At 41.9% G+C, this 27781-nt stretch overlaps 2 protein-coding genes across 2 annotated transcripts in view; both read right to left on the minus strand.

The window, feature by feature from the left end:
- Positions 1–1416: 1416 nt before the first annotated feature.
- On the minus strand, positions 1417–9495 carry LOC126004281 (uteroferrin-associated basic protein 2-like). Its single transcript, XM_049770741.1, has 7 exons — positions 9491–9495; positions 9322–9387; positions 8142–8202; positions 6558–7137; positions 3851–4118; positions 2565–2712; positions 1417–1563 (listed from the first exon to the last, which is right to left on the minus strand). The coding sequence occupies exons 1-7, from the start codon at positions 9493–9495 to the stop codon at positions 1417–1419; spliced, it is 1275 nt and encodes a 424-aa protein (XP_049626698.1).
- Positions 9496–25087: 15592 nt separating this feature from the next.
- LOC126003643 (serpin A12-like) overlaps positions 25088–27781 on the minus strand; it is a 56226-nt gene continuing 53532 nt past the window's right edge. Inside the window, exons 4-5 of the mRNA XM_049769929.1 lie at positions 26782–26929; positions 25088–25355 (exon numbers count right to left, since the gene is read on the minus strand). Coding sequence (XP_049625886.1) covers positions 25158–25355; positions 26782–26929 — 346 coding nt within the window. The 3' untranslated portion in view covers positions 25088–25157. The remainder of the gene's footprint in view (positions 25356–26781; positions 26930–27781) is intronic.

The raw sequence follows: 27781 nt of genomic DNA on the forward strand, positions 1-27781 counted from the left end.
GTACATGGTCTTTTATATGCCTTCTTGAAGTTCATGTCATCAAGGCCATGATCCCAGGTTCCATATAACTAAGGATGTCATGGTCAGCTGGATGTTACCTAAGCCACATCCTCTTCGACACACTTACATCATGAAAGACCTTTTTCTTTCTTCTTCCTTTCTTTAGTTTTATTTCCCTTTCACCTGGAATAATCAAAATTCCCACATAGAGGTTGTCTCCCTGGATATGAAATTTTCTCTTAGAGCTAAGTTAAAAGCATTCTCTCCTTAGAGGAAGACACATAGAAGTCCTGAGCAGTGTTTGGTGATACCAAAGATAACTTTCTATTTTTTTCTACCTAATGGCCTTGCCTCTGCCCTAGCTCTTTGCTGCAGTAATTCTGAACAGCCAGGATGGTTCCTGTGATGTGTCCACAGAATGTGTCCAGTGGAGGCTGGCTGTTTGCTGGCTAGAAGGAAGAAGACCTGGGACCATCATTCATAGAACTGCACTCTGTATCCCATATCACAAACATGCTCAGAATTGCCTTTCCATGACTTTCAACTATTTCACAGATTAGAAAAAATACTAACCCAATGCCCTTAGCATTGTTCCCCCAAGCCTCTTTTTAATGAAAGACACAATTCTCATACTCCACATTTTCTGCTTCACTCTTATGAATTTTATTTAATGCATTTGGGTGCGGAATGTTAAGGGCCAAATGTAAGTCACCTTCATTCACCAAATGTAAGGTACCTTCATTTTACTTCTACTCATCCGTGGGGTTGAAGACTTGAGCCATCAGAATCACAGTTTCATTTTTACAGTCCATTACATACAGTAAGAAAGGCCTGTTGAATCTCACGATTGTTGTCTCAGTCGCCTCTTTATCCACCTGGATGTCCTTTTCCCTGTCTCTGGCCCACTGTCCGGGGGTGTCAATTTCCATGTCATGTTGGTCCATTGATATTGCAGCTGCATGTGTGCCCTGGTATAGGGGTGACAAGAAAATCTCAGATCTTGCTGAACACTCACCTGTAAGCCTATGTGAGTGACCATGGTCTGAGAATAAGTCCCTCTAAGGCTGAGGGTAGGTGGATGAGAAGCTAGTTCCCAAATCAGAAAACACTTCCAGGGTCAGTGATTGTACAGAGTGTAGGGTACTTACCTTGGACTCAGATACTCTGGGTTCAGTCCCTGGTAGCCCATATCATCCCCCAAGCCCTGGCCAGCATGATCTCTGAATGCAGAGCCAGGAATAATCATTGAAGGTGTGAGCACCAGCACTGCTCAATGCTGAGTCAGACTCACCCAGTGCATGACTGGTAGCTACAGGATAAAGTGGGAAAGAAAGGGAAGGACAATAGCATACACAGAGAAATGCAGGGTCTGCAAGTTCAGGATAGAAACTCATACAATCACTGAGGAAGGGCCTTTTAAAACACTTTCCAGAAGGATACAGTAAAAGAATGGTAAGGAGGTATGATCTTGGTCTTCCTCCCAAGATAACTGTCCCTTTGAATGCAGTGCAGTATTCCTGCCTGGGTCTGCATATTTGTTCCTTGGATCTGCAGGAAACCTTGCTGGGGAGTAAAATACTGAGAAGCAGGACTTCCAGGGATGAGCTGGGCAGCTCCCACTCTCCATGCACATGCCCTGGTCTGAGGCTTCTGTTCAGCTTATAAAAAGGGTTTGAAATACACTGCATGTTGGCTGGCTCAGTGACCTTCATTTCAGCAGGGTTATCTTGGGAGCTCCACCCCCTGTCTAGCTCCCTCCCTCTCAGTCCCCTTTTCCCAGTTTCTTGGTTGAGTTAGGGGAGAAATTCTAAAGTGGTAAAATCCAGTAGGAGGTCTATGATGGCTATGCAGGTCTTTTACCAAGAGTTCTAAGGCAGTCCTTAAGGAGCAAACCAATCAGTGATCAGAGAGGAGTTCACAGCTTGCGGCTCCCTGTGCCCACCAGAAAGGTACCCCATCTGTGACTTAGATCATCTGGAATCCAGAGCCAGATCTGTTCATATTAACCCTCTTCCTCTGCCCTTCCTAACTCTCTCTCACTCACATAGGGTTCCAGCAGCTGGCACTTTCTTGTGATTCTTCTAAAATGCTAACTTCTCTTCCTCCTCCTGGTGAACTTGGCCTGGCTATTCATTCCCATAAAGATGTTATCTTGTAGCAAGAATCCCCAAATATATGCTACTTAATCCTTCATCTTTCTTTACAATAAGTACAGAGCAGCACAAAACTTTGCTTGGCTCCAGCCTGGTTGGAGTGGGCCCACTCCATCCTGCTTACTATTCACATCTCTCTGCTTTCTTTACTTCCCAGAACCTAACTTAGGTTGCCAAGGACCCTCTTTGTTGGCCTGCTCTTTACCTGCCCCTGTAAAGATAAGGGACTATCTAAGAGGAAGACTTTGGCTCTCTCAGAACCCTATCCTCAGTATCCTCAAAAGTACTTCACACAATTACACAATGACTAAAGTACCCCCAAAAGCTAAAGGACCAGCATAGGTGGGAGTTATAAGACTTGTTTTTTAAAACTTCTTTCCAATCAGGACATCTGGAGATATAAGTACTTACCTCAAAAAATGCTGGGAAAACATCTTTTGTAATGTAGGAGAAGTCTGCTCTTGTAGTGAAAATTTCTTTGATGCCCAACTTGGGAAGCAGATTTCTAAGATTAATCTTGAAGGAGATCTTGAACTTGGGAATAACTAAGGTCACCATTCTGTTAAGAGGGAGAAGCACATACAAGCTGTGAGGTAGACTCCTCCTTGGATTGAAAAGAAGCATACTTAACCTCAGTCCTAACTTTATCTTTCAAGAGAAAGGGAAAGAATGGGACTTTATATTAGAACTTATTTGGAGAGAAATGAAAGGTGTGGGAGCATGAGCTGCCATTTTTAATTTTTCAGACAAATCTTGAACTCACAAAGCATCATGTACTTACATTATTTTATGTCTAGTCTTGCTACCCCCAAAAAAAGATGAAGGTTGGACTTGGAATTTATCCCTGAATTCCACCAATCCACCATTTACAAGAGGGAAGTAACCAGAAGTGTTACTAGGTTAAGTCTGGAGTGAAGCATTTGGTAAAAAGCAAGAGATCTCTGCTTGTCCACAGTGCAGTGGCAGTGGCTTGACATTCATTCACCACCTTCAGATACTTCTCTAAACATCATAACTCACAAAGCTCTCTATAATTAAGATTCATAATTATTACTCTACCCCTGAATTCTCTGTTTTCCACCAGATCCTTTTCTCCATATCTTTTATTGCAGTGAGATGCCTGTGATTTGGCCTCATGCCTCTCTCTCTCCTACCCTCCCTTTGTCCATATGAATAATCTATAATCTACCAGTCAGACTTGGCCACCCAAGCAGTGTTCGACCTAGGACAGATGCTCAGGAAATCCTTGTGTGGGAGAGCAGGTTTTGTGCTAATATTGGCAGGAGCAATTTTTTTTAGCTGGACAGATTAGAAGGAAGGATAAATGACAGCAAGAGTGACATGAATTCCTGTGGTATTGGTGTCCCTTTTTTGATTTCTCCTAGGACCCAATGGGGCTTATATCCTTTAGGTTCATGAAGAACCGCTCTCTATTTCCAATAAATTCATCTCTTTATTCTCCTGAGCTTATGTCCAATAGCATTCTTATTCCATACCTCTAACTCAAGAACCATCATGAGAGGGTAAGGGACTTCTGATAGGTAATTTAGGGGAATCCACTATATTTTTCATTGAGTTTACTTTCTACAAACATACCAGAATGTTCAGTTCACTTCAAAATAAAAGTTATCACATACACAGAAATGGACTTTGTGCAAAACTGCAACGAATCTAGATGTTTCCTTCAGATACTATACCTTATATCCCTGTGGTAGGCAAGCCTATCTCGCTTAAGATTTATCCGACTTTGTACAGAGGAGAGCTGCCCTTCATCTGGGAGCACAAGAACTAGAGTCAGATTTTCATGGTAAGGTAGTTCAATTGTTGTGGCATACAGCTTCTCCCAGCGGCTGTAAATCATTCGATCAGTCTTAGTCATCATTTCCACATGCACACTCTTGACCTTGTTCACAAAAAAGGACTCCATCTGCCTGAGGTCAGTGTGAGTATCTTTGGTCCAATTGCCTGGAAAAAACAGAAAGAAGAAAGTCCAAGATGAATCTGGGAAAAAGTTCTCCCCATGCCTGTATATCATCAACCTGGAGGTGATCAACCCCAGAAGAAAGTACCTACTAGACCATGAGACCCTGACCTTGAAATTTTGCCCATTAAAAAAGATTATGTCCACAATATTGTTGCAAACCACAGTGTTTAAAACTAATAAAAAAGGAATATAAAAAGGAAAGGAGAGAGACAGAAAGAGAGAGGGAAGAATGACTCAGAGGAAAGCAGAGGGAGGGTGAGAGGGAAACTAGAGCCAATGATGGTGGGAAATTTGCCCTGGTGAAGGGTGTTGGACCTTGTATGACTGAAGCTCAATCATAAACAACTTTGTAACTTTAAAAATATTGTCGTGAAAAACCTTGTAACCACCATGCTTAAATAAAGTAATTAATTAAAAATGTAAAGTCTGAGGTTGGAGACATAGTATAGTACCTTTTATTTTTTAACAGAACCTAGAAAAGATCTTTGTATTATATAATTTGGGGGTTGGATAAGAGGAAGAGAAGACCATTCTAACCTTTGAAAAGTCTTCTAAAGTTCAAGGTCTTGAGAGTTCAAAGAAATCCAATTGTAAGGACATTTGTTGTAATGTTATTCAAGGAGAGAAACTTTTATCAGAAAAGGATATTTACTTTCAGGAATGAAATAGTAAGTGAAAGTAGGATTTTAGAGGTATGACTGTGGTTAAGGTACTTGACTTGAAAGCAGCCAATTCATATTTGATCCCTGGTATCACATATGACCCATAAAGCACTGTTAAAGGAGTAGTTGAGTATTTGAGCACAGACACAAGGATAATCTTTGAGCACCACCAAATATATCCCCCAAACATAAGTTTAAAGTGACTGAAACTTTAAGTATTCTACTAGTAAATTAGTTTCATTTTGAAAAGTCATAAATTAGACAATATCTACAGCAATTTTTTTTTTTTGGTTTTTGGGACACACACGATGGCACTCAAGGATTACTCTTGGCTATGCCCTCAGAAATCGATTCTGGCTTTGGGGACCATATGGGATGCCGGGGGATTGAACTGTGGTCTGTCCTATGCTAGAGCTGTCAAGGCAGATGCCCTACTGCTCCATGCCATCGCTCCTGCCCCAATATCTATAACTATCTGACATAAATATTCCTTTCAATCTAGATTTTAAAATTGTGAAATCTGTCCAGTGAAAATTTTAGGAAGCAAAAAGTTAATGCTGCTAATTTCTACTTGCTATATGGCTTACCAAATTTTTACTAAATATAAGTGAGCAAATAAAATGTATACTCTAGAAATGGGTAAAAAAAAATTGGGTTCCAGTACACAGCAGTTTCAATTGCTTCTATCACCTGGAGTGAGAGCTCTGTGATGCGGTCTGGAACTATTTCTGCAAGTGTTTTCAGAACATAGCTTCTGTTGCTTGAGTCAGATCTTTTTCACTAGCTAGCTAAGGATTGCTGAGAACCAAGCCTATGGGGAAAACCACTGCAACATCAGAAAAGCCATTCCTCTGATGTACTTTGGTTAGCAATGTCTGATTTTTGAACTATGCACTATGGTTCCTTAAAGTGTTGGAACATTATGATTTCTGAAAGCCTCTGAAAGTGTGGAAGGCATTGTTTTTAAGGCATTTTTTTTTCTGACTTATCCTAAGAACAGCCAATGTTTGCAGCCTAGCAGGAACACTGGGAGAACCCGTGACTCAATACCCTCCACTTATTTCTCTCAAATCAAAAGTTTCTCAAGTACCTGCAGAATGTCAACATTAAGAAATAATTAGGAACCAGAGTGATAGCACAGCAGTAGGATGTTTGCCTTGCGTACTGCTGACCCGGGACTGACCCACATTTGATCCTCCACATCTCAGATGATACCCTGAGCCTGCCCGGAGCGATAACCCCTGAGCCCTTCCAGATGTGCCCCCAAAACAAACAAACAAAACAAAACAAAATCAAACAAAAAGAAATAATCAGTGATTTGACCTTATAAAATGAACAAATTTGCTGATGTGCATACCTCAGCCAAAAGATTTTTTTTTTAATTTTTCAGCCTGCAAGTCACTTCATTTTACTTAGCATAAGTGTGGAAGTATCTTGTTTTTTTGTTTTGTTTTGTTTTGTTTTTTTGTTTTTGGGTTTTGGGTCACACCCGGCAGCTCTCAGGGGTTACTCCTGGCTCTGAGCTCAGAAATCACTTCTGGCAGGCTCAGGGGACCATATGGGATGCCGAGATTCAAACCACCGACTTTCTACATAAAAGGCAAATGCCTTACCTCCATGCTATCTCTCTAGCCCCAAAAGTATCTTAAGTTTCATAAAAAAAAGGTATGATTTGAGAATATGGGCAGTGGAAAACAGGCTATAGTTTACAATAAATCAAAGGGGTCTATGTATCTATGGGTAATTGAAAATGCATACCTTCTTTGTGGAACTCTTTTAGAAAATGCAAAGGAGAAGATGGTCCAAAATGGTAACTTTTGCAATAATCCTTACTACTGAGGAATATATAATTTACAAGCAACAAGAATGTTTTAGGGTCCACAGGGGAGATTATATCCTGAATTTTCTCCTTGATTTTTTCAGGAATCATATGCTCCATTTCTGTGGTAGCCTTTATTGTGTTTTGGAAGTCAACCTTGTGGACTTTGGCGTGATAGATTTGCATGTCCTTCATGAATGCTGGCTCAATTGACCTATGGCTATTGATAAAGAAGAAGTTTCTGTGTCTCAGCATATTCTTTTTTTTCAGGTCATTCAGCATCTGTAGCATACTCAGGAGAAAGTTCTCTGCATCATCAGCATGCACGGCTTCGTGGTCAAAGCCAAGTGCCTCCAGCAGGTTGAAGAGTGTGGTGGTTCTGGTTCCCTTGATGGTCAACACCAGAGAGGTGGAGATGCTTAGAGGGGAAAAGACAAAATTCTTTTCTGGATACTCTTCTAACAGAGCATTCAACATTTCTTCAGAAAATTCCTCCAGAAAATAGGCTGGGAAATAGGCCTTGGGGAAGAATGAGGAATTGTGGGAGCTGTGTCCTGAATGCCACTCACAGCAGATGGTATAGAAGAGACCAGGGAGGATGAAGACCAAAGAAAGTAGTGGCATTTTCCTGGAAGATATGGCTGAAATACACAGAAATTTTTATTGTGGGGAGTACATACATGAGGAACATAACATCAACATGCCCTGGAAGCTAAGGATCTTGAAATAAACTGAAATCAACAAAACCTTTAAAGTTTGGGTGCCATAGCTTTCTCAGAGATTCCTGAGTCTTTTTTGGGGGGGTGGGGGGAGCTGGTAGTTTCAAAGCAAGCCTGATGGGGGCAGTATCAAGAAGTTTGGAAAATTACTTCAGACAGGGATCTGGGGTGTGATGGAGGAGGGAACCAATTCCTATGGGGCAAGTCAGTTTTTGCTCCCTTATTAAGTTATGAAATTATTAACTTGGGCAAAAGTTCTACACAAGGCCTTCTCTTTTCTTCTTTTTTTTTATTTTCCTTTCTTTATAGAGGGAAAAATGTCTTTACAAGATCATGTCCTTACAGAATTTTTACAAGTATGAAAAGGGAAGAGCCAAGAGATAACACAGGTATGGCAAAGAGTTAATGAAATGTATGAATCACATGCAGGAGTTTGGGGTTTGAGAGTCAGCACCGCTTGGTTTCCCTGAGCACCTCAGAGACTGACCCTTAAACATAGAGCTGGGAATGTCATCCAGAACCATGTGGTTTGACCACAAAACAAAACAAAAGCCAAAAAGAAATATACAGCAACGATTTAGTTCCAAATGCTTACAGAGATCTGGCTAGAAATACCTGTGCAGAGATCTCAGGAGTGACTAGCAGGGAACAGTGGAGACTGAGGGAGATGGAAAAGAGTGCCTACATAGAGGAGTTGGAATACCAGGAGTGGGTGACTGAAAGGGATTATTATACCTGTCTCCTGCCCATCAGAAATTCTTATCTTGAGAAGCCAGACTTACTGCCTCACAGCACTTCACCTACATCCAAATCCCTGTACACTCGAGCCACTTCTACACTGCCATGTTGATCCACCTCACCTGAGCTATAAAAAGAGCAGTGAGGGTGGAGAGCACTGTAGTTAAGGAGCCACTGATTTGGAGGGAGCCATGAGTTAGGACAGTGCTTCTCAAATAGTGGGGCGAGCCCTCCAGGGGGGTACAAGGCTCCGTAAAGAGGGGCGTGTTTGACCTCGGCAAACACTGTCATAAAGCTAAGCCCCGTGTTTATGTCTCTGTATGTCTCTGGAGCTGAGAGTTGCTGTGTTCTGCTTCAAACCCTGCTTCGAAAAGCTATGCATTGCAAAATGTGCTCATTATAGCCATTAATCCAGACATCACCTCTGATTTAAAAAATCAGCTCAAATTATTTTATATATTTTTGTTTTGCAGGTTAAAGGTTTTTTTTTAATAAAGATACTATTTATAGTCATGCGGTGGGGCTCAAAAATGTTTTCTTCTTCCTAGGGGGGCATGACAGAAAATAATTGAGAAGCACTGAGTTAGGATATGGTAGAGGTCATAGGACAGTGAATGAGAGAAGTATGGGCAGTTAATGGGTGGGGTCATGGGGTAGTGAATGGAAGCTGAAATAAACTAAAATTTTAAATAAACTTGAAACAAACTAAAATCAACAAAACCATCAAAGTTTTGTTTAATGGTGTAGTGAATGGGAAGGGCCATGGATAGGGTAGTAAATGAGAGAAACATTGGAATACTGAATGGGAGGAACCTTGGGATAGTAATTGGAAGAAGCATAGGGTAGGAAGTGGAGGCATTTATAGAGTAGGGATGAGAGAGGTCAGAGGTAGGGAATGGAAAGACAATGGGGCAGAGCAGAGGGGCTAGAGAAGATTCCAGAAGGTACAGGGACACACTTATTACACTGATTTGGCTATCATCTCCTTTACAAGAAACATGACCTGAAATAAGACCAAAGAGCAGTGAAGCATGGACCAACCCTCCCAACAGATTACATGTGCAGCATGCAGAAGAATGAGATACACCCCTGGCACAGAAGACCCCTCTCACCCCAATAGTACTAGTGGGACCCTGGAGGCATCCAATCATGGAGCAGCTCCCGGTATGGTACTTACTACGAGACAAACAATAACATGGCAGTTCAGAAACTCCAAAGACTCCCCCCAGAAGAGAAGGTGACTTACCTTCCCAAGGAGCAGGCTGCTAACATTGATTCATTGCCTTTTGCTGGGGTCTTATTTATACTCCCACTAAAGTCATGAGACATAAAATACATAAAAGACATAAAAATACAAGTTAATATTAACTTGATCAACAAGTCATGTTCAAATAATGTTCAAAGCAAACAACTACCGCATCACCCTTTACAATATTTCCCCTACACCTGTATCTCCAGGAAAAAACAACCAGCTATCCATGGACTGTAGCTCTAGTGGCTCAGCTTCATGGATATGCTCAGCTCCATTCCAGCATATACAAGGGCTCCCCCTCCTAAGATCTATGACTGGTCCATGATTCAGGGAAACAGGATGTGTGAGCCAGCACCAAATGGATCCCCCATTTAGGGAGAAAACTATGCTGCAAAAACATGGGATTAGTGTGGGTTGTCATTTGGGTCAGATTATTGGATGAGTAAAGACTTACAAATATGAAACTATAGAGAATGTGAGCACTTTTCCTCCAATTCGGTATTCAGACTCTTTCCAGGAAGCTTAGGCTGAGATTTGGGTGACCAGAGGACATTGGGGGAGAGTCAAGGTCATGTGTGTAGGTTTTTTTCCAGATCCAGAAAAATTTGATTCTAGCAATATGGAGTGAAGCAATTGACTGACCTCTCCATAGTAACTGATGCAGTGGACAAAACTATTCAACCAAACCAACTATCTCAGCTACAGAAAACCACACAAAGTTTAACTCATATAGTTCAAGGCTGTTCATGCCTGAAATTTGAATTTATGAGCATGGAAAGAACCTGGGTATCTTATTCACAGTTGCTCCAACCCGTTTCTGCTTTGCTCAGAGCAGGCTGCATATATCAGAGCTAAAGGAAAGGTTTTGGAGCAGAGCTGATGAGAATAATCCTTTAGCAGCAAGTAAGGAGTATATATGTGTGCATGTACATGTGTGTATGCACACGTGTCCGGTACATGGGTTCTATTTATCTGCTATTAGCATGGTAGAAGACTAGAAAAAATGACTAGAAGACAACACGGTAGGAGACTGGAGAGTTTAGGAAATGAAACAGGGGTTATATGAGGATAGTAGCTAAGAGGCTTGATTGGCTTATTCTGCTTGCTTGTTCCCTGTTGAATAGAGGCAGAGACTGAGCCTAAATCCCTCCTGGCCAGCAGAGACACAAGAGAAAAGTGAGGAGTGAAACGTGAGGAGTACTTGAGAGTTCTCAGTGGGCTCATCAGCAAAAAAGAAAAAGCTTTACTGGGATTTGTCAGAACCATTTCTGAGTGAAATGTGGCTGAACACTTTTTCTGCATCTATTGGTGTGGTATTATGGTTTTTATTTTTTTCTTTTGTTGATATGGTGTATCATATTGATTGATTTGCAAATACTAAACCATATTTACATCTCTAACACAAAATCTATTTGGACATGATGTATGACCATCTTGATGAGGTATTTGGTCCTATTTGCTAGGATTTTGTTGAGGATCTTTGCCTCTGTGTTCCTCTGTGTTCATCAGTTATAATGGTATGTAGTTTTCTTTTTTTGCAGTATCTCTGTCTGGTTTTGGTATCAGGATGATTTGATAGGGTCTAACACCCATTTATGATAAAAACTCTCAACAACATGGGAATGAAGGGAACTTTTCTCAATATAGTCAAGGCAATCTACCAGAAGCCAATGGCAAATATTATACTCAGTGGGGAAAAAACTGAAAGTCTTTTCCTTAACATCTGGCATAAGATAAGACTGTCCCTTCTCCTCAGTCCTATTTAATATAGTAGTGGAAGTACTTTCAATAGTAATTAGTCAAGAAAAAGATATCAGGGACATTCATATAGGAAAGGAAGAAATAAAGCTCTCACTGTTTGCAGATGACATGTTATTATATTTAGAAAACCCTAAAGACTCTTTCAAAAGCTTCTAGAAACAATAGATTTATATAGCAAAATAGCAGGCTGTAAAATTAACATGCAAAAATCAATGGCCTTCTTATACACCAATAATGATAGAGAAGCAATGGACATTAAAAAACAGTCACATTCACATTAGTGTCACACAAACTCAAATACCTTGGAGTCATGAGGGTCCTATACAAAGAAAACTAACAACACTGCTTCAAGAAGTAAATAAGGACACAAGAAAATGGAGACACATACGCTGCTCATGGATTGGGAGGATTAATATAATTAAAAGGGCAATATTTCCCAAAGCATTGTACAGATTTAACACAATTCCTCTAAGGATACCCATGACATTCTTCAAAGAAGTAGATCAAACACTCCTGAAATTCATTTGGATCAACAAACACCCACGAATAGCAAAAGCAACCCTTAGGAAAAAGAAGATGGAAGGCATCACTTTCCTCAACTATAAACTGTACTATAAAGAAATAGTCATTAAAACAGCATGGAATAGAAGACAGATTTTCATATAAATGAAATAGACTTGAGTATTCAAAGAATGCCCCCTTATATACAATCAATTAATCTTCTATAAAGGGACAAGAAATGCAAAATGGAACAAGGAAAGCCTCTTCAACAAGTGGTGTTGGGACAACTGCTAAGCCATATGCAAAAAAAAAAAAAAAAAAACTTGGACCTCCATCTAACACCATGCACAAAGGTCAAATCCAAATAATTAAAAACCTTGATATCAGACCAGGAGCCATAAGATATATAGAAGAACACATAGGTAAAAACACTCCATGACACTAAAAGTAAAGGCATCTTCAAGGAGGAAACATCACTGTCCAAACAAGTGGAAGCAGAGATAAATAAATGGGACTATATTAAACTGAGAAGCTTCTGCACCTCAAAATAGTGACTAGAATACCAAAGCCACCCACAGAATGGGAGAAACTGTTCGCCCAATTCCATCAGATAGGGGGCTAATATCTAATATATACAAGGTACTGACAAAACTTAACAAGGAAAAACATTTTACCCCATCAAAAAGTGGGGAGAAGAAATGAACAGACAATTCCTTCCTCAAAGAAGAAATGCAAATGTCAAAAGGCCCATGAAAAAGTTCTCCACATCACCAATCATCAGGGAGATGCGAATCAAAACAACAATAAGGTACCATCTCACTCCACAGAGACTAGCACACATCACAAAGAATAAGAACAATCAGTGTTAGCGGGGATGTGGAGAGAAAGAAACTCTCATTCACTGATGGTGGGAATGCCTTCTAGTTCAGCCTTTATAGAAAACAATATGAAGATTCTTCAAAAGACTGTAGATTGAGCTCCCATATGATCCAGCTATACTACTCCTAGGGGTATATCCTAGGAACACAAAAATTCAATACAAAAACACCTCTGCACACCTATATTCATTGTAGTGCTATATACAATAGCCAGAAACTGGAAACAACCCAGATGCCTGACAACAGATGAGTGGCTAAAGAAACTGTGGTACATATACACAATGAAATACTATACAGTTGTCAGGAAAATGAAGTCATAAAATTTTCCTATACATGGATGGACATGAAAACTATTATGCTGAAATAAATCAGAGGGAAAAAGATAGACACAGAATAGTCTCACTCATATATGGGATTTAAGAAAAATAGACATTTTTTTATAATAATACCCAGAGACAATAGAGATGAGAGGTGGAAGTACCGGCCATATGAAGCTTATCACATAGAGTGGTGAGTGCAGTTAGAGAAATAACACTAATAATTATCATGACAATGGTAATGAATGAGAGAAATAAAATGCCTGTCTTGAATATAGGCAGAGGGTGGGGAGGAGGGAGTTGGGAGCATTGGTGGTGGGAATGTTGTACTGGTGAAGGGGGTTTACTTCTTATGAGTAAAACCTAACTAAAAACATGTTTCTAATCATGGTGATTAAATAAAGATATTGTTATTTTAAAAAGTTAAATTTTGATGTACCCCTCAAAAAGAAATGTGGTTGAACAGTAAAGACACAGGCCACCTCCAACAATAAAATGAAAGAAGGGGGGGTTGAAAATCATCATAGAAGGATTAGAATGATAGCATAACAGGTAAGGCATTTGTTTTACACGTGGCTGACATGGGTTTGATCCCTGAAATCTCATATGGTCCCCTGCGCCTACTAGGCGTGTTTTCTTTCTCTTTTGTTAAAAAATAATTTCTTTATTTAAGCACCATGGTTACTGAGTGCAGAGCTGGGAGTAACTTCAGAGCTCAGCCAGTTCTGACCCCAAAACCAAATGAAGTAAAATAAAATAAAAAAGCACACAGTACAAAATAGGACACATGGGCTCAGATTCCCAAATAATCAATATGAGTAGAAGACATGCCACACTTACAGGACAGAGTTGTCACACTGCATTTACTAACAAGGACTGCCTAAAAGTAGGGTTAGAAACACATGGTTTCTGTTCAAGTCAGCAACAGCTCAAAACTAAGATGATGGGAAAATGTGGTCATGCAAAGAGCCATAGCAGGTATTGCTTCACTGAGCTAATACAATATCATAGATGTTAAACATGATTGTTTTTAGAAACAAAGAGAGGCCTTTTATCATAATAACATGGTTACAGTATCAGGAAGAGGTCAATGCTAGCCTCAGACTCCTACAGTCCACAAACTGGAAAATGCACAGAACTAAAAGGAGAAAAGACAGTTCAGTCATGATAATGAGAAATACCAATGCTCCCTGTTACCAACAGATAAAACAACTACAAAAAATATACAAAGACATGAAAGACTTGAGTATTCTTCCACCAGGCAGAACAGATATTTACAGAGACACCATCTTTTTGGCAGAGTATACATGTTTTTCAAAACCATATGCAAAATATTACTCATAATAGATCATTTGCTGATCCGCTGAACAAGCATAAAATGAGTTTTTAAATATGTAAATGATCATAATTATGTGTGCGTCACTATGACACTTCTATAGCAGAAACACATCCGGAAGAGACACAACTGTTGTTAGAATAGCCGATAGCTACTCTATTCCCTAGGGATGGTTAAAATGTCTGTACCTCTATTGAGAGGGAAGGGTGAAGGAACTTGGGAAAGAATTCATTTTCTTAAAAATTGGTACTGAAAAAATTGAATATGCAAAATGAAAACCAAATTGATGATAGTTTTACCTCTCTTTCTATACCAAATTTAACTCAAGGATTGTCCAAGCAAATTTAAGTATGAAAATGAAGGCACTTCTAAATGAGAAAAATCCTCATGGCCTTGGTTTAAGTACTCTTCTCAGAGAGGCCATCAAAAGAAGTATTCATATGAGAAAAAATAATAAATTTTATTTTATTAAATAAAACTTTACTGACCAGAGTAAGTAGGGCATTTGCCTTGCATGTGGCCAACCCAGATTTGAGCCATATATTTAAACCCAGGTTCCTCCCACACCCACCCAACACCACCAAGAGGAATCCTTGAGTGCAGAGCCAGGAGTAAACCCAGAGCACAAATGGGTGTGGCCCCCAAAACAAACAAATAAGATATTCGTTTCAAAACAAATAAAATAAGTTGTTTAAATTATTTTAAAATAACTAAAATTTTAAAATAAAACAAAATAAAATTTAAATTAAAATTTAAAACTTTGTTGGTCCAAACATAGTTAAGAAAGTAAAATACAGGGCCAGAGACATAACATGGAGGTTGAGCATATGCCCTGCATGCAGAAGGACAGTGGTTTGAATTTCGGCATCCCATATGGTCCCCGGAACCTGCCAGGAGCGATTTCTGAGTATAGAGCCAGGAGTAACCCCTGAGCGCTGCTGGGTGTGACCCAAAAGCCAAAAAAAGAAAAAAGAAAAAGAAAGTAAAACACTTGGGGCTGTTGAAATAATGTAGTGAGTAGGGACCTTGGCTTGCATGCCACAGTCCCAAGATCTATCCCTTATATCCTATATGCTCCCCAAAGAACTGCCAAGAGTAATTCCTAAGTGTAGATCCTGAACACTACTGGGTGTGGACCAAAAATAATGACATAAAAGAAAGGACTGAACCTGAGACTAAGAAAGTACTTACAAAATCAGTTAGCTGTTAAATCATTTAGGATCTGAACATATCAAAGAACTCATAATTCCTTCACAAAAGAGGCAAACAACACAATTTGATCATTGACCAAAAGAGACTAGAGATCATTCAGAGGTCTGAGTATATGACCTCCATGCTTGAGATTCCGAGTTTGACACCCAGCATCACTTGACCACTATAGCCCTGAGTCTGGGCACTGTTAGGAAGACCTCCTTTCCTCCCATAAAAAAAAACATTTGTGGTGATGTGGTTTATGATAAAGCCCATATCTTGTATGCCTTAGGCTCTAGGTTTAATCTCCAGCACCACAAAAAGATCTTATTGGACACTTTTTCAAAGCCAGGAAGACAATTCGAAGAGCTGCAGGCTATGGAGTTCAGTCATTGGCACTGAATCCCATAACTCGAGCACAACTGGGGTAGCCTTGGTGGTTCTCAGGCCCACAGAACCCAAATAGCATTACTTTTCTGAGACTGAGCATTAACTGACTAGACTGGCTAGCCAACTCTAGTCTGATACCCCTGAGTCTAGTTTAGAAGGAACCCCCAATTCCTGGTAGCTAGTAAACACATGGAAATGTGCTTAGCAGCATCAGACTTTAAGGACATGCAGACACTGAGATAAAGTTCCACATCCACTGGGATAAAGGCTCAGGATGGTGTGGAATTGACTCTTCTACATTAACTGCCCCTTTACAGCCTTTGTGATGATTGTTTATCACTTGCACCTCTTCTTCCCTCCTTCATTACTCTGGTACAAGAGTGTCTCCCCTCCCCAACCCAGTGTGCACCTTTGTGGGCATCATCTGCACCAACTCTGTGATGACTTACTTTGTGGCCATGCAATGGGAGCTCAAAGGTTCTGGAAATAAACAATCAAGCATATGAGTTTTCCCACAAAGACCTCCCTCTTCACCACATGTCTCCCTTCCAGGGTTGTCTGATCACTGGGTCAGGTTGGTCATTGGGGAATTTCCTCTTTTCTTTGGGCCACTGGATTGAATAGAGGAGAAAGTGTGAGGGGAGGTAGTGTTCTCATGTTTGCCAAAATCCATTGTATCTTTGACCAGCCACCATGGCTCCCTGTGCTGAGAGCTCAGGTCCTGGCTTTATATGCAGTTCTCTGAGTCTTTACTGTTGTTCCACTTCATCAAGCATACTGAGACAATCCAGGCAAAAGAACAAGGAGCTTTATTCACTGGTGGGCTCAATCCAGACAGCAGTGGTGTCTGAGCACAACAGCAGAGAGTTGAAGGCTCATACATCACGTTAGAAGGCATTTATGCAAGGTCCTCCTTCTGCTTCATGCTTAGTAGGACATGTTAGCATTGTGTGTGGGGCTGCACATACATGATGGTGTCAACAACAGCAAAGACATTGGGGCTACAGTATAGTGATCAGTAAGTACATAAGAGAAGGGATACACCATGGTTACATTGAGGGAAGCTGATCATAACAAGGACATTAGTCGGTACATTCCCATTATGGTTCCCCTATCTTATCAGTATGGCTATAGGGAGTTTTCCTAAAAATCAGTCATTTCTTAGCTAGGATGGCAAAGGATATGCAGACTAAGTGCTCACAGGGTGGGCATCTTGGACAACTTTCCACCTACATGCCAAGTCATCTCTTCAGAGCACATGTGATAAAATAATTAAAAAGGCAAAGATAGATGTTAACTATTTTCCTGATAACACTGTACTGTCTGTCACACAAGTGGGGACTTCTATGACTGTCTCAGGATCAGCCTCATAAATAAGATTCAGAGTGGGCCCGAGAGATAGCACAGCAGCGTTTGCCTTGCAAGCAGCCGACCCAGGACCTAAGGTGGTTGGTTCGAATCCTGGCATCCTATATGGTCCCTGGTGCCTGCCAGGGGCTGTTTCTGAGCAGATAGCCAGGAGCAACCCCTGAGCACTGCTGGGTGTTCCCCCCCCCCAAAAAACAAATGATATTCAGAGAACCAGACAATTAATTGGTCACAGTCACACAGCAGAACTGGAATCAGCCTTCATGAGCCTGAGACCACAGCTCAACCCTTAACCCAGAGATGATTCTGGCATCTGATGTAGGTGCTAGATCAGGAAAGCACATCATCATGGGTCAGGACTCTTCAGAGACTCCACTGGGTCTGGAGATATTTCAGGGCTTGTGTGTTTCATGCATAAGGCACCAGGTCCCATCTCTGAAACCGTCTGGCCCCTTGGGGTACCACTACCTGATGGCCCTCTGCACTGCTGAGTTTGAGAATCTCATCCCTAGTTGGTCAATTATTTCTTGGAGTGTCCATGGGCTATCTGAGCACTTTTTGAGACTTTCTCCAAATAAATAAATAAAATAAAAAACCTACCTTTTTCTGGGGTCTTGTTTTGTTCTGAAGCCACACTAAGTGGTGCTCAATATTTACTCCTGGCTCTGTACTCAAAGATCACTCCTTTCAGGGTTCAGGGGACCATAGATAGTGCCTGAAACCAGGTCTACCACATGCAGGGCAAATTTTTACATGCTTTACTATCTCTATGGATCATATAGAAACTCTCTAAATGCTTTTTCTCATATTTAGTGTTTCTATTGCTTATCACAGACTACAACCCTTTCCTTAACTTGTGTATCCTTCATTCCTGTTCTGATGACGGTGTGGGTTTTAGAGTTCAACAAATCAAAGCATATTGCAAATGTCTTTTTGTGGGGGATGGAGGGATCTATTAAGTAGGAGAGGAGGGACCTCTGGTGCCAGAGATAAGCTGCCCACCTGCCCAGAGCAGGGAAGACCCTCCAGAGGGTGAAACGACTCAGGAGAGGCATAAAGTTTAGAGGATAAAGAAAGCATATTTGGCACAAATGTCTCCTCAGCTGAAGCTGGGAAATGAGCTGGCAAAAAGGAAACACCTTTGTTTACCACAGTGTCTGGGACCTGGTGCCCACAGCTCAGGGGGCATTGTCCGGAAGCTTTGTGTGATCTTCCCGCCAGTGATGCAGGTAGCAGGTGACGCAGGAGTTGTGAGGTCTGAACACCTCAATCTTCCTGGATTCACAATAGATCCTGTAGTTCCCAGATGGGGCAGCTGTTTTACCAGCATTGTGTTCTGCCTCCCCCCACCCTGAGATCTTTGCCACTTTCTGAGCTCAGTCCCTTGTCTTGTGTGTGTAACAATGGTGCTATTTTGGGGGTCCCCATGCCATGCCCCTTGAGAGAACCTCTATGATTGTATTGGTGCCTGCAGCAGCCTGTATTCCCAGGAGATAGTAGGGGGAGGAGACACTCATTGGAACCACAATGCTCAGAAACTTTCTAGAATAATGTCCTATAGGGGTTTTACTTCCCCATCCCCACATCCTATTCCTGCCTATGTACTGAATAGAGGTGAATTGAACCCCTGCCCTTGTGAGTTGCCTCCCAGTGATAAACTCCAAAAGACAGATGAGCTTCCTATGCTCTCAACTTCAGCCATGTCTCATTACTGGCTCATAGCCTGTCTGCCTGAATCATATAAATCAGGAAACTCTAAAGATCCAAATAATACTTGCAAAAAATGATCAGGAGGCTCTAAAGATTCAAATGATACTTTGCAGGGGAAAATTTTTTTCTACTTTTGGCATAAGACAATACTGATAAATTTACACTGATGACCAGACAACAGATAATGATACAAGTTGTGGCAATAGAATCAAAACCAGAATGACTAAGAACAAAGCTGGTTAAGGCCCACAGTCTATGAACTACTGGATTGCATTGATCTGAAATCTAGAGTGTTGTCAATAAAGGAGTTTATTACAGCCACTCAGGAAATAATTCAGAAAGTCTAGAAAGGAATGATAAGAAAATTAAAAGGACATGTGATAAAAATACCTCCTTCATGCAAAATATCCACACAGTGGAGATAAATGGAGGAACAAAATGGTATATGGAAGACAAATAGAAAAAAGATAGACATAAATCATACCTTTCTCTTTTGTTTTTGTTTTTTATTTTATTTACTCTTTTTGGTCCACACCTTGCAATACTTTGGCCTTAGATCTGACTGTGCTCAAGAATCATTCCTGGGCCCGGAGAGATAGCACAGTGGTGTTTGCCTTGCAAGCAGCCGATCCAGGACCAAAGGTGGTTGGTTCGAATCCCGGTGTCCCATATGGTCTCCCGTGCCTGCCAGGAGCTATTTCTGAGCAGACAGCCAGGAGTAAACCCTGAGCAACGCCGGATGTGACCCAAAAACCAAAAACCAAAAAAAAAAAAAAAAAGAATCATTCCTGCTGGGCTAGGGGTACGATATGGGGTACCCTAAGAATAAAACATGGGCTGGCCAAATGCAAGGAAAACACACTCTCTGTTGCATTATTGCTCCAGCCCCAAATCATACCTTTTGTGTAAATAGATTAAACTTTGATTAAAAGAAAAGATCCCTTGCAAGCGCTAGCCAAGGAAGGACCACGGTTCGATCCCCAGGCATCCCATATGGTCCCCCCAAGCCAGGGGCAATTTCTGAGCGCTTAGCCAGGAGTAACCCCTGAGCATCAAACGGGTATGGCTCAAAAAACCAAAAAAGAAAAAAAAAAAAAAAAGGAAAGATTAGTGGGGCTTGGAAAGATAGTTTCTAGAGAAAACAGCAATACCCGGAAATAGATTCCAGTTGCTCTTCAAAGAAGTTTTCAGCACATCTCCCATAAACACTGAGTTGAAATGAATAGTGATTTGGAGACTTCTTCTGCACAGCCTTTTATCATCCCAGGTTGGAGTCCTCTAAGATCACCTCCGGCTCTGAACTTTCTCAGTATTGGGGCTCAGAAACCCCTAAGAATCAAAGGTCTGCTTCATCCCCACATTCTCATCAGATGAATTCTGCTGGGGCCAGAACAAAGTCCAAGGGTTTCCAAGACAGAGCAGTGTTATCCTTCATAGAGACCCCACTAACTCAAGATGCCTCTATTCCTCTTTTGCCTGTCTATCTTTGCTTTTGTCCTGATTCTGATCCTTGAAGACCAACCTGGCTGCATTTCTCTCTGGATATCTGCAAATTTTCATTGTCATCTATTATACTGCCAATGTGAGCTGAAGGGGTCTCAGGGCTGAAGCATTTGAGGTCCTCTTAATCAGAACCTACCCTTCAGTCCTCTCAACAGTATGTCTGAAAACATATGCCCACCTCATGGGGTCAATGTATCTCAGAACACCCAGAAATCTCTGTTCACAGCATTGCTCATGGCATGGTTGTGACATGGTTGTAAGAGTGATCCACTGATAGGGAAATCAGAGTCAAATGAAAGGGTGTATCCAGACCCCTGGCCTTGAGAAGTTCCCATTGCTCTTTGGGATTCAGTCTGAATCTAAATTGAATCTGAATCTGAATCAGAAACTGAATCTTTGGGATTCAATTCTGTTAACGGGGCATCATTTCAACATGACACTAGACAGGAAAATGCCCTAGCCTTCTCCCTGGGTATTTTGTTCCCCATACCAGATCTGGAATCTGTGATAGTTTTGTTCATGTCCCATGGAAACAAAGTTCAAGAAGACAGCTATGTTAGAAGCACCAGCCCAGCCAAAAGAGACTTTCCCTACCTGGAGAGTTTCAAGGGCAGGATCCAGTGGGGGAAGAAGGCTCACATCACTTCATATCTTCACTGACCCATGTCTCTGTGAGAAAAAAAGCTTGCCCTGCCTGATGCCATGGAGCAGACACACCACAGACCTGGGGCTTGAACTGTGACCATAGGAAGCCCACCAACTCCTCTGCAGCCCCTGCCTGCTCAGTCCCAGACCCCAATCAAGTCCTTAAAATGAAAGACAGATAAACATTGGAGTCAGGAATATTAGCAAGAAAGGCTGTTTAAATTAAAGTAAAATTCCATGGACATCAATATACTTGCATCAATACAATAGTTGAGACATATATCTCAGTGTAATGGACATGTGGAAATTTAGAGTGATAGTTCCCACTTTTCTATAAATCATAGTAGCCCTAGAGTTTGTGTTTTATTTTTATTTTTATTTATTTATTTCACCATAGTTACAAGGTTGTTCACAATATAGGTTTTTTTTTTCACAGATGAAGTTTTTCATGATTGAGCTACAGTCATGCATTGTACAACTCTCACCATTGCATATTTTCTGCCACCAATGTCCCCAGTTTCCTTCTCAATCTCCCTGTTGCCCTCTTCCTTCCTATACACCCTGCCTCACCTGCTTCTGGGGAAGGCATTTTCTATTCTCTCTTCTTTTTTGACACTGTGATTTTTTTATTTATTAGAGGAATAGGTTTTGGGCCACACCTGGCAGTGCTCAGGGGTGACTCCTGCCTTTGTGTTTAATGATCACTCCAGTAGGTCATGGAAGAGCATATGGGAGAAACACCAATGATTAAACCTGTATAAATTGAACCTTGCTGCATGCAAGGAAAGTGTCTTATCCACTCTCTGGCCCAAGAATAAATTCTCTCTAGCCCCAGAATTTGTTTATTAAGAGAGAAGAAAGGCCTATTGTTTGGGGCAGAAATAGTGTATCCCTGCAGTGGTCTGGTACAACATGTGAACTCATAGACACTCACGTGTTCACAGATGAATGTCCCCTGGACCAGACCATCAAACCTGCACTGTCCTACCTCCTCCCCTTCCCTTTGCTAGTCACCACTTGGAGAAAGGTAGCTCATGATTCAGAACCTCCCAGGCATCACCCATCTGCCAAAGTTTCTTTTCAATGAAACTTCAATTTCTAGAGCTAGAGCTAAAGAGGGCAAGAACCTTTTAATTTTTTTTTTGTTTCTTGTTTTATTTGTTTGTTTGTTTTTTTACCCTGCCAGGAATCAAAACCAGGGCCTCATATATACAAGGTAGTTGCTCAAACCCTGAACCCCATTTCTAGCCCTACAGTCTGAAATTTCATCAAACCATTAGTTTGAGACATGGTTTTAGAGTCAATGTCCACCTCAAATGAGTTTCCTTTGCATTCTGAGTAGTAGTAATATTAATGTTTTAGTTAAAAAAACAGATTATTTTTTTCCTCTAGTTGGTGGACAGCTCCATTTCAAATAAGTAACCATGCAAAAGAGATGAGAATTCAGTCATCATTGTAAAATGGTTCAGCAGTGGATGAACTTGGGAGAATTTTACCTAGTGAAGATCTTGATTCTATCATTTCCAATATGAGGTCAAAGCACAATATGGTACAGGAATGCTTATGAGGGTTCACCCAGGGTGGCTTCACAATGGCACAAAGGGAACACAAGAAGGAATGGGAAATTCTATGCTCTGAACAAGCACACTGGCCTTTGGTGAGCTAGCCGGCCCCCTAGCTGGTCACTTTGGTCTTTTCTGTGTTCATATGAATGACCTCTGTCTGGATCAAGAGCATTGGTAGGCTTAAAAGGCTGTGAATCTGCTTGGGTTTTCTGGGATGGCTAAGTCCAACTAGCTCATGTCAAAGAACCCTTTGACTGGGAGTCTTATTGGGAATGAAATTCTCTTCTCTCATTCATTGTACCACTTTGTGGACACCTCTGGGTCAAGAAGGCCTCAGAGGCTGAGTGGATCAAAGATGGCAGACAATAAGAGTATAAAGTCTTGAGGTGAAGTCCACAACTCCACTCCTCACCTCCAGCCACCCTTACCTGCTCCTTTTGAGGCACCTTGTTTGGTGCTTGTAATGAGTGTTTGTTTATGGCTCTCAGCCTTTTACCTGCCTCTGTCTACTGAAATTGCCACATGGCAAGGCCATTGTTTTGTTGGTTCATGAAGCATCTTGAGTTCTGGAACACACTCTTGCACAGAGGAACACTCAGCAAATATTGTAGCCTGGATGCTGAATGAGTAGAGGGATGGACCCATGTTTCATGTTCCAAAAAGTTCTGGACCAGGGATTTCCTATCAGTGGGGTATTGGGTTAACTCCAAGGTCTTCTGAGTTTCTTATGTGAAAAATAGCATGGCTGGAGCCAGAGTAAAAGTACAGAAGTTAGGGTGTTTGCCTTGCATATGATTTACCCAAGTTTAAACCCAGGCATCCCATATGGTTTCCAGAGCACCCCACAAGGAGTAATTCTTGAGTGCAGAACCAGCAGTAATCTCTGAACACCACTGATTAAAGCCCCAAAATAAAATAAAACAAAATTGAAAAGAGAGTGGTTATTTGACTAGAAAGGATGAACAGGTCAGATTTTTGTGAATGCGCCTATATAGTGCTTTGCTCAGGTTGCCAAACAGCTAATAAGTGTTGATTTTATTGGTGTCAAAAATACACCCACCCATTCTTTCACCCAACTATTCATATACCTATCCAACAATCTACTCACCCACACTCCAGCAGGCCAGTCAGGAAGTTAGCCAAACCCATTAATCAATCCATCTACCCACCTATCCATCTGCCATCCACATTTCTACCCACTTGTTCATCTATCTGCCCACTTATCCACCTGCCTGCCCACACATTCTACCAAGCATACATCCAACCATCTCTCCACCCATACATCCATCCACATAGCAGCTAAGTGACTTTCTCTCTGCCAGGCCCAAGTGAGAACTCCCGCACCCAGAATCCAAGTACATGGCAAAAATGGGTGGAGCTGGTCTTACATGATAACAATCTACTAGAGCACTAACAAGATGTTTGTGCCAAGTTTGTTGAATTCCAGAGCACAAAAAAAAAAAAAAAAAGAGGATCTGGATGTTCAACCTGTTCTCAAGCTTATCTGCCTGAGATCAATGGTGCTTGGACATTTGTTCCAGAAAATAAGTCACTGCAGGAATTTCCTATCAACACCAGAGGGCACACTTGTGAGTAGGATGACCAAGTGTTCTGGGAGCTCTTGTTCCTGCATCATATTCCTGGGCATCTGGTATGAGTGGCCAAGGCAGTAGGTAAATGAGGAGGAGGTGATTCCAGCTGATTTGGTGTGATGAACACTGAACTGGCATCAGTGTTGTTCCCTGAAGATGGAGCATGGGGGTGTCAGTGATGTTGAGTGCTAGAAACTCACACCACATTATGCTTTTTTGTTCTGCCCCTAGTCATTCAGCGGGAATCTTTATGATAAATAGGGAAATGGAAATATTCTTGTTTGGGATTTCTTTTTGGAGGCGTAGGAAGTATACCTGATGATGCTTACAGCTTGCTCCTGGCTCTGCACTCAGGAATCAGTCCTGATGTGCTCTGGGAGCCTATGAGGTATTGGGAATCGAACCTGGAGACAACTGCATAAAAGGCAAGAGCCCACCTCACTGCACTATCTCTCTGGTTCTTTGAAGGGACTTTTCTAAAGGCAGTAAATAACTGTGTCCCCTATTAATTGGGGTCAAGGTAAGAGTCCTTCTTCTTGAGTTCTCCCCCAAGGGGAATTGGGAAGGTCTATACCCCTCTTCCATCCTGGACTCACACTATTACAGAAACAGTGCTCAGCCAGACTGGGTTTGAAGCAACCTACAGAGGCATCTGACTAGTTTCAGCTGTATCCGAATGAACACCCCAGCCAATATCCCAGTTGGTCCATCTGGTGAGGGAGTTTCAGCCTTCACCCCACTCTGTACCCTTTTGTGAGATCTCTCTCACTCTGAACCCCACGGTTGCTTTGCTTTCAAGCTTCCCCCAAGTATCCACCAGCAGCCAATAGACCTGAAGGGAGGGATTTTATTAAATCACAAAGACCCTCAGCCTGCAGGGGGACAGAGCTGTGACCTCTAGTTACATGGATGAGGGCATTGGTGTCTGATCCAAAAATCTGAATTTGGAGTTGTGTGTGCAGGGCAAGAAGTTAAGAGCTCCAAAGGATGTGGGGATCAATAAGGAAAGCCCAGTGCTCCCCATCCCAGGAGATGGAAGGTTGCAGCCCTGCAGTGGAGTGGGCCATTATTCCTTATTTCTCAGAGGGGTCAGACAGCTTCCCCAGGAAGTAGATGGAGGTTGTGTTCCTCTTGATGGTGTTGATCATCATCAGAAATGGCTTATTCATAGTCATGGATATAGGCTTCTCCATGGGCAGAGTCTGTGCACCCGAGCCTGCAGCCGCCTCAGCACCTTGCTCATCCATCTTCAGCTTTGCCTGGTGCACAGCCTGCAGGACCAGGAGCCAGGTGAGAACAGATCAAGCCACGCAAAGACCAAGGCCAGAAAAAACAGACGAGGACTTGTAGTGGCCGAGGTCACTGGACCTGGGCAAGAAACTGATAAGGAACAGCTAGGGGCACAGAGCAGCAGTGACTTGGCTAGTATGGCCATCCTGGGCTCCAGGCCCTGCTGCTGTCATCACTGAATGATGTTTGACTAGCAAATGTGGGTTGATGTTGAGACAGAGAGAAACTGGCTGTCATTTCTGGAGTGGACCTCACTAGGAGTTTAACTAGATGGGTGAAGGGTCCTCACACGGAGCCCTAGCCTCACCTTTTTAGTGGCTCAATAAGCCAGAGAAGATGGATGGGTGGTATTGGATGGGTAGGTGATGCCAGAAATAATCAAAAATGAAAAAAAAAAAAAGTCAAGGTAGCCCTCTTTCTGTAAACTGCAGGATAACACCAAATTGTCATCATCTCATTTATTCCATCTCTGCTTATTGAAATTGGTGCCCCTCTAACCCCAAAGTTGCCAATTAAAATGCAAAATGTCTAGTTTAACTTGACCATAAGTTAAACAATAGGTCTTTTGGGTATTCGTATTATTCTGGGTAATTTGGAGATGTAATTCTACTTAGTATCAATTTATTTTTTAGGTTTTTGGCTTTGGGGCCATTCAGCAGGGCTCAGAAATCACTACTGGCAAGCTTGGGACCATATGGGATGCCTAGGATCAAACTTCAGTCAGATGTATATAAGGCAAATGCCCTACCCTCTATGATATTTCTCCAACCCTAAACATTTTCTATCTGAAAACTTAATTTAGGTGAGGATCTAGTATTCCAGCTGCTATATTTGGGATTTTTCTCTCATGTGGTCCTCTCTGATTATTGGGATTATCCAGTCATACAGGAAAATATGAGGTGCTTTGCTTGCTCACCTCGGGGCCATGATTTAATCCTAGGAAGACTATGATAGCTTTGAGAGAGGATCTAGGTGAACCAAACCAAAATCTAGGACCAATCAATGCCCCAGGTGACCAATTGCATTAAGTTCATTCCCATGAAAGCACTAAGCAGATGATAGCCTTCACTGTAAAGATAAGTTATCTGAACTGTCCGGAAGCCGAGGGTGGGTTAGATAGACCAGGATTGGAGCCCAGGCTGACCCATTGGGGAATGGTCCTGACTTTTCCAAATGCTTTAGCCAGGTGGTCAGACCCAGACAGGTTCATTTATTCACAATTTTTCCCCCTTGGGCCACACCCAGCAGCGCTCAGGGATTACTCCTGGCTATGTGCTCAGAAAAAAAAAAAAAAAAAAAACCAAGTAGTTGGCTTGGGAAACCATACAGAATGCTGAGAATCCAACCTTGATTGGCCGCATGCAAGGCAAATGCCCTCCCCGCTGTGATATTGCTCTTGCCGCTTACCTCACCAATCTTTAGGTTTTGATGAGGGGAAATCCTGGTGAAGTCCCCGTGTTCCTCGAAGACTCTGTGGATTCCCATATAGGAGAGTGTCTTTTTCAGGTTGTAGGTGCCCGAAATGGAGAACCGAGGCATAGACACTTTTGTGACCCTGGGGAGTGGAGAGACATCAAGGTGCTTGGTCACCAACAAAGGCAAGAGCCAGAGCACTTCAGGACCCCTCAGGAGTGTAAAAGCAAAGGCACACATGGTGCTTGCAGAAGAGTGCTCAGCATGACCTATTTGCCCTTGAGTCAGAGCTTTGACTCCTCTGAGTATGGACCCAGGGTGGCTTTCCCTGCTGGGATCTCAGGTTGGGAGCACCTTCAGACCTTTGTTACTTGAACCCCACACCTTTCTGCCTCTCTAATGACCTTTTTGATACCTCTGGATGTCTCTTTGTTTCCCCTCTGGAATTCATTCGATTCTTCCCAGGAACAAAGCATGAGCTCTAATAATGCCCAGATGAAAAGCAAATGCAAGATTCCTATAGTTTTATACATATTTTTTTCTTCCTGTTTACTTCTCTTTTCCTGGAAGAATGGGGTGCTGACAGTGTTGGTTCTCACCAGCTCTGTTATGCCTTGCTCCTCAGCATTCCACCATAAAGGTATGGTGGAATAGTCCTGGTGGGCCAGGCTTCTTATCTGAAGGCAGCACTAGGTGGAACAGGAGCCTGGGCCAGTCCTAGAACATGCCAACCCTCTCCAGGGACAGTTGAGTTTCCTCTACAGCTGTTCCTCTATTCATGGCTCTTTCCTGACCTCACAACTGAGGTATCTTCTCTTTCCTCCCTCCTCTGAAGGATGCATATTTAAAGTGTTGTGCTTGTTGTGCATCAGATAAATCCAATGATATTTCCAAATTTCCTACTCATTCATTCAACAAGTATGTGCTGAGGGTTCACTATGTAGCAGATATAGTGCTAGGTGCTCAGAGGCAGCCCTTTAAAAGAACAGTAAAA

This window comes from Suncus etruscus, chromosome 3 (genome assembly GCF_024139225.1).
Source record: "Suncus etruscus isolate mSunEtr1 chromosome 3, mSunEtr1.pri.cur, whole genome shotgun sequence".
Lineage (NCBI taxonomy): Eukaryota > Metazoa > Chordata > Mammalia > Eulipotyphla > Soricidae > Suncus > Suncus etruscus.

Excerpts from the sequence above, each read along its gene's own strand:
- LOC126004281 (XM_049770741.1), bottom strand. Across the intron at positions 8,203-9,321 it reads GCAGCCTGCTCCTTGGGAAG|CTCAGGTGAGGTGGATCAAC; the intron begins GTAAGTCACCTT and ends CTCTTTTTATAG. Across the intron at positions 4,119-6,557 it reads AAAAGAGTTCCACAAAGAAG|GCAATTGGACCAAAGATACT; the intron begins GTATGCATTTTC and ends TGTTTTTTCCAG.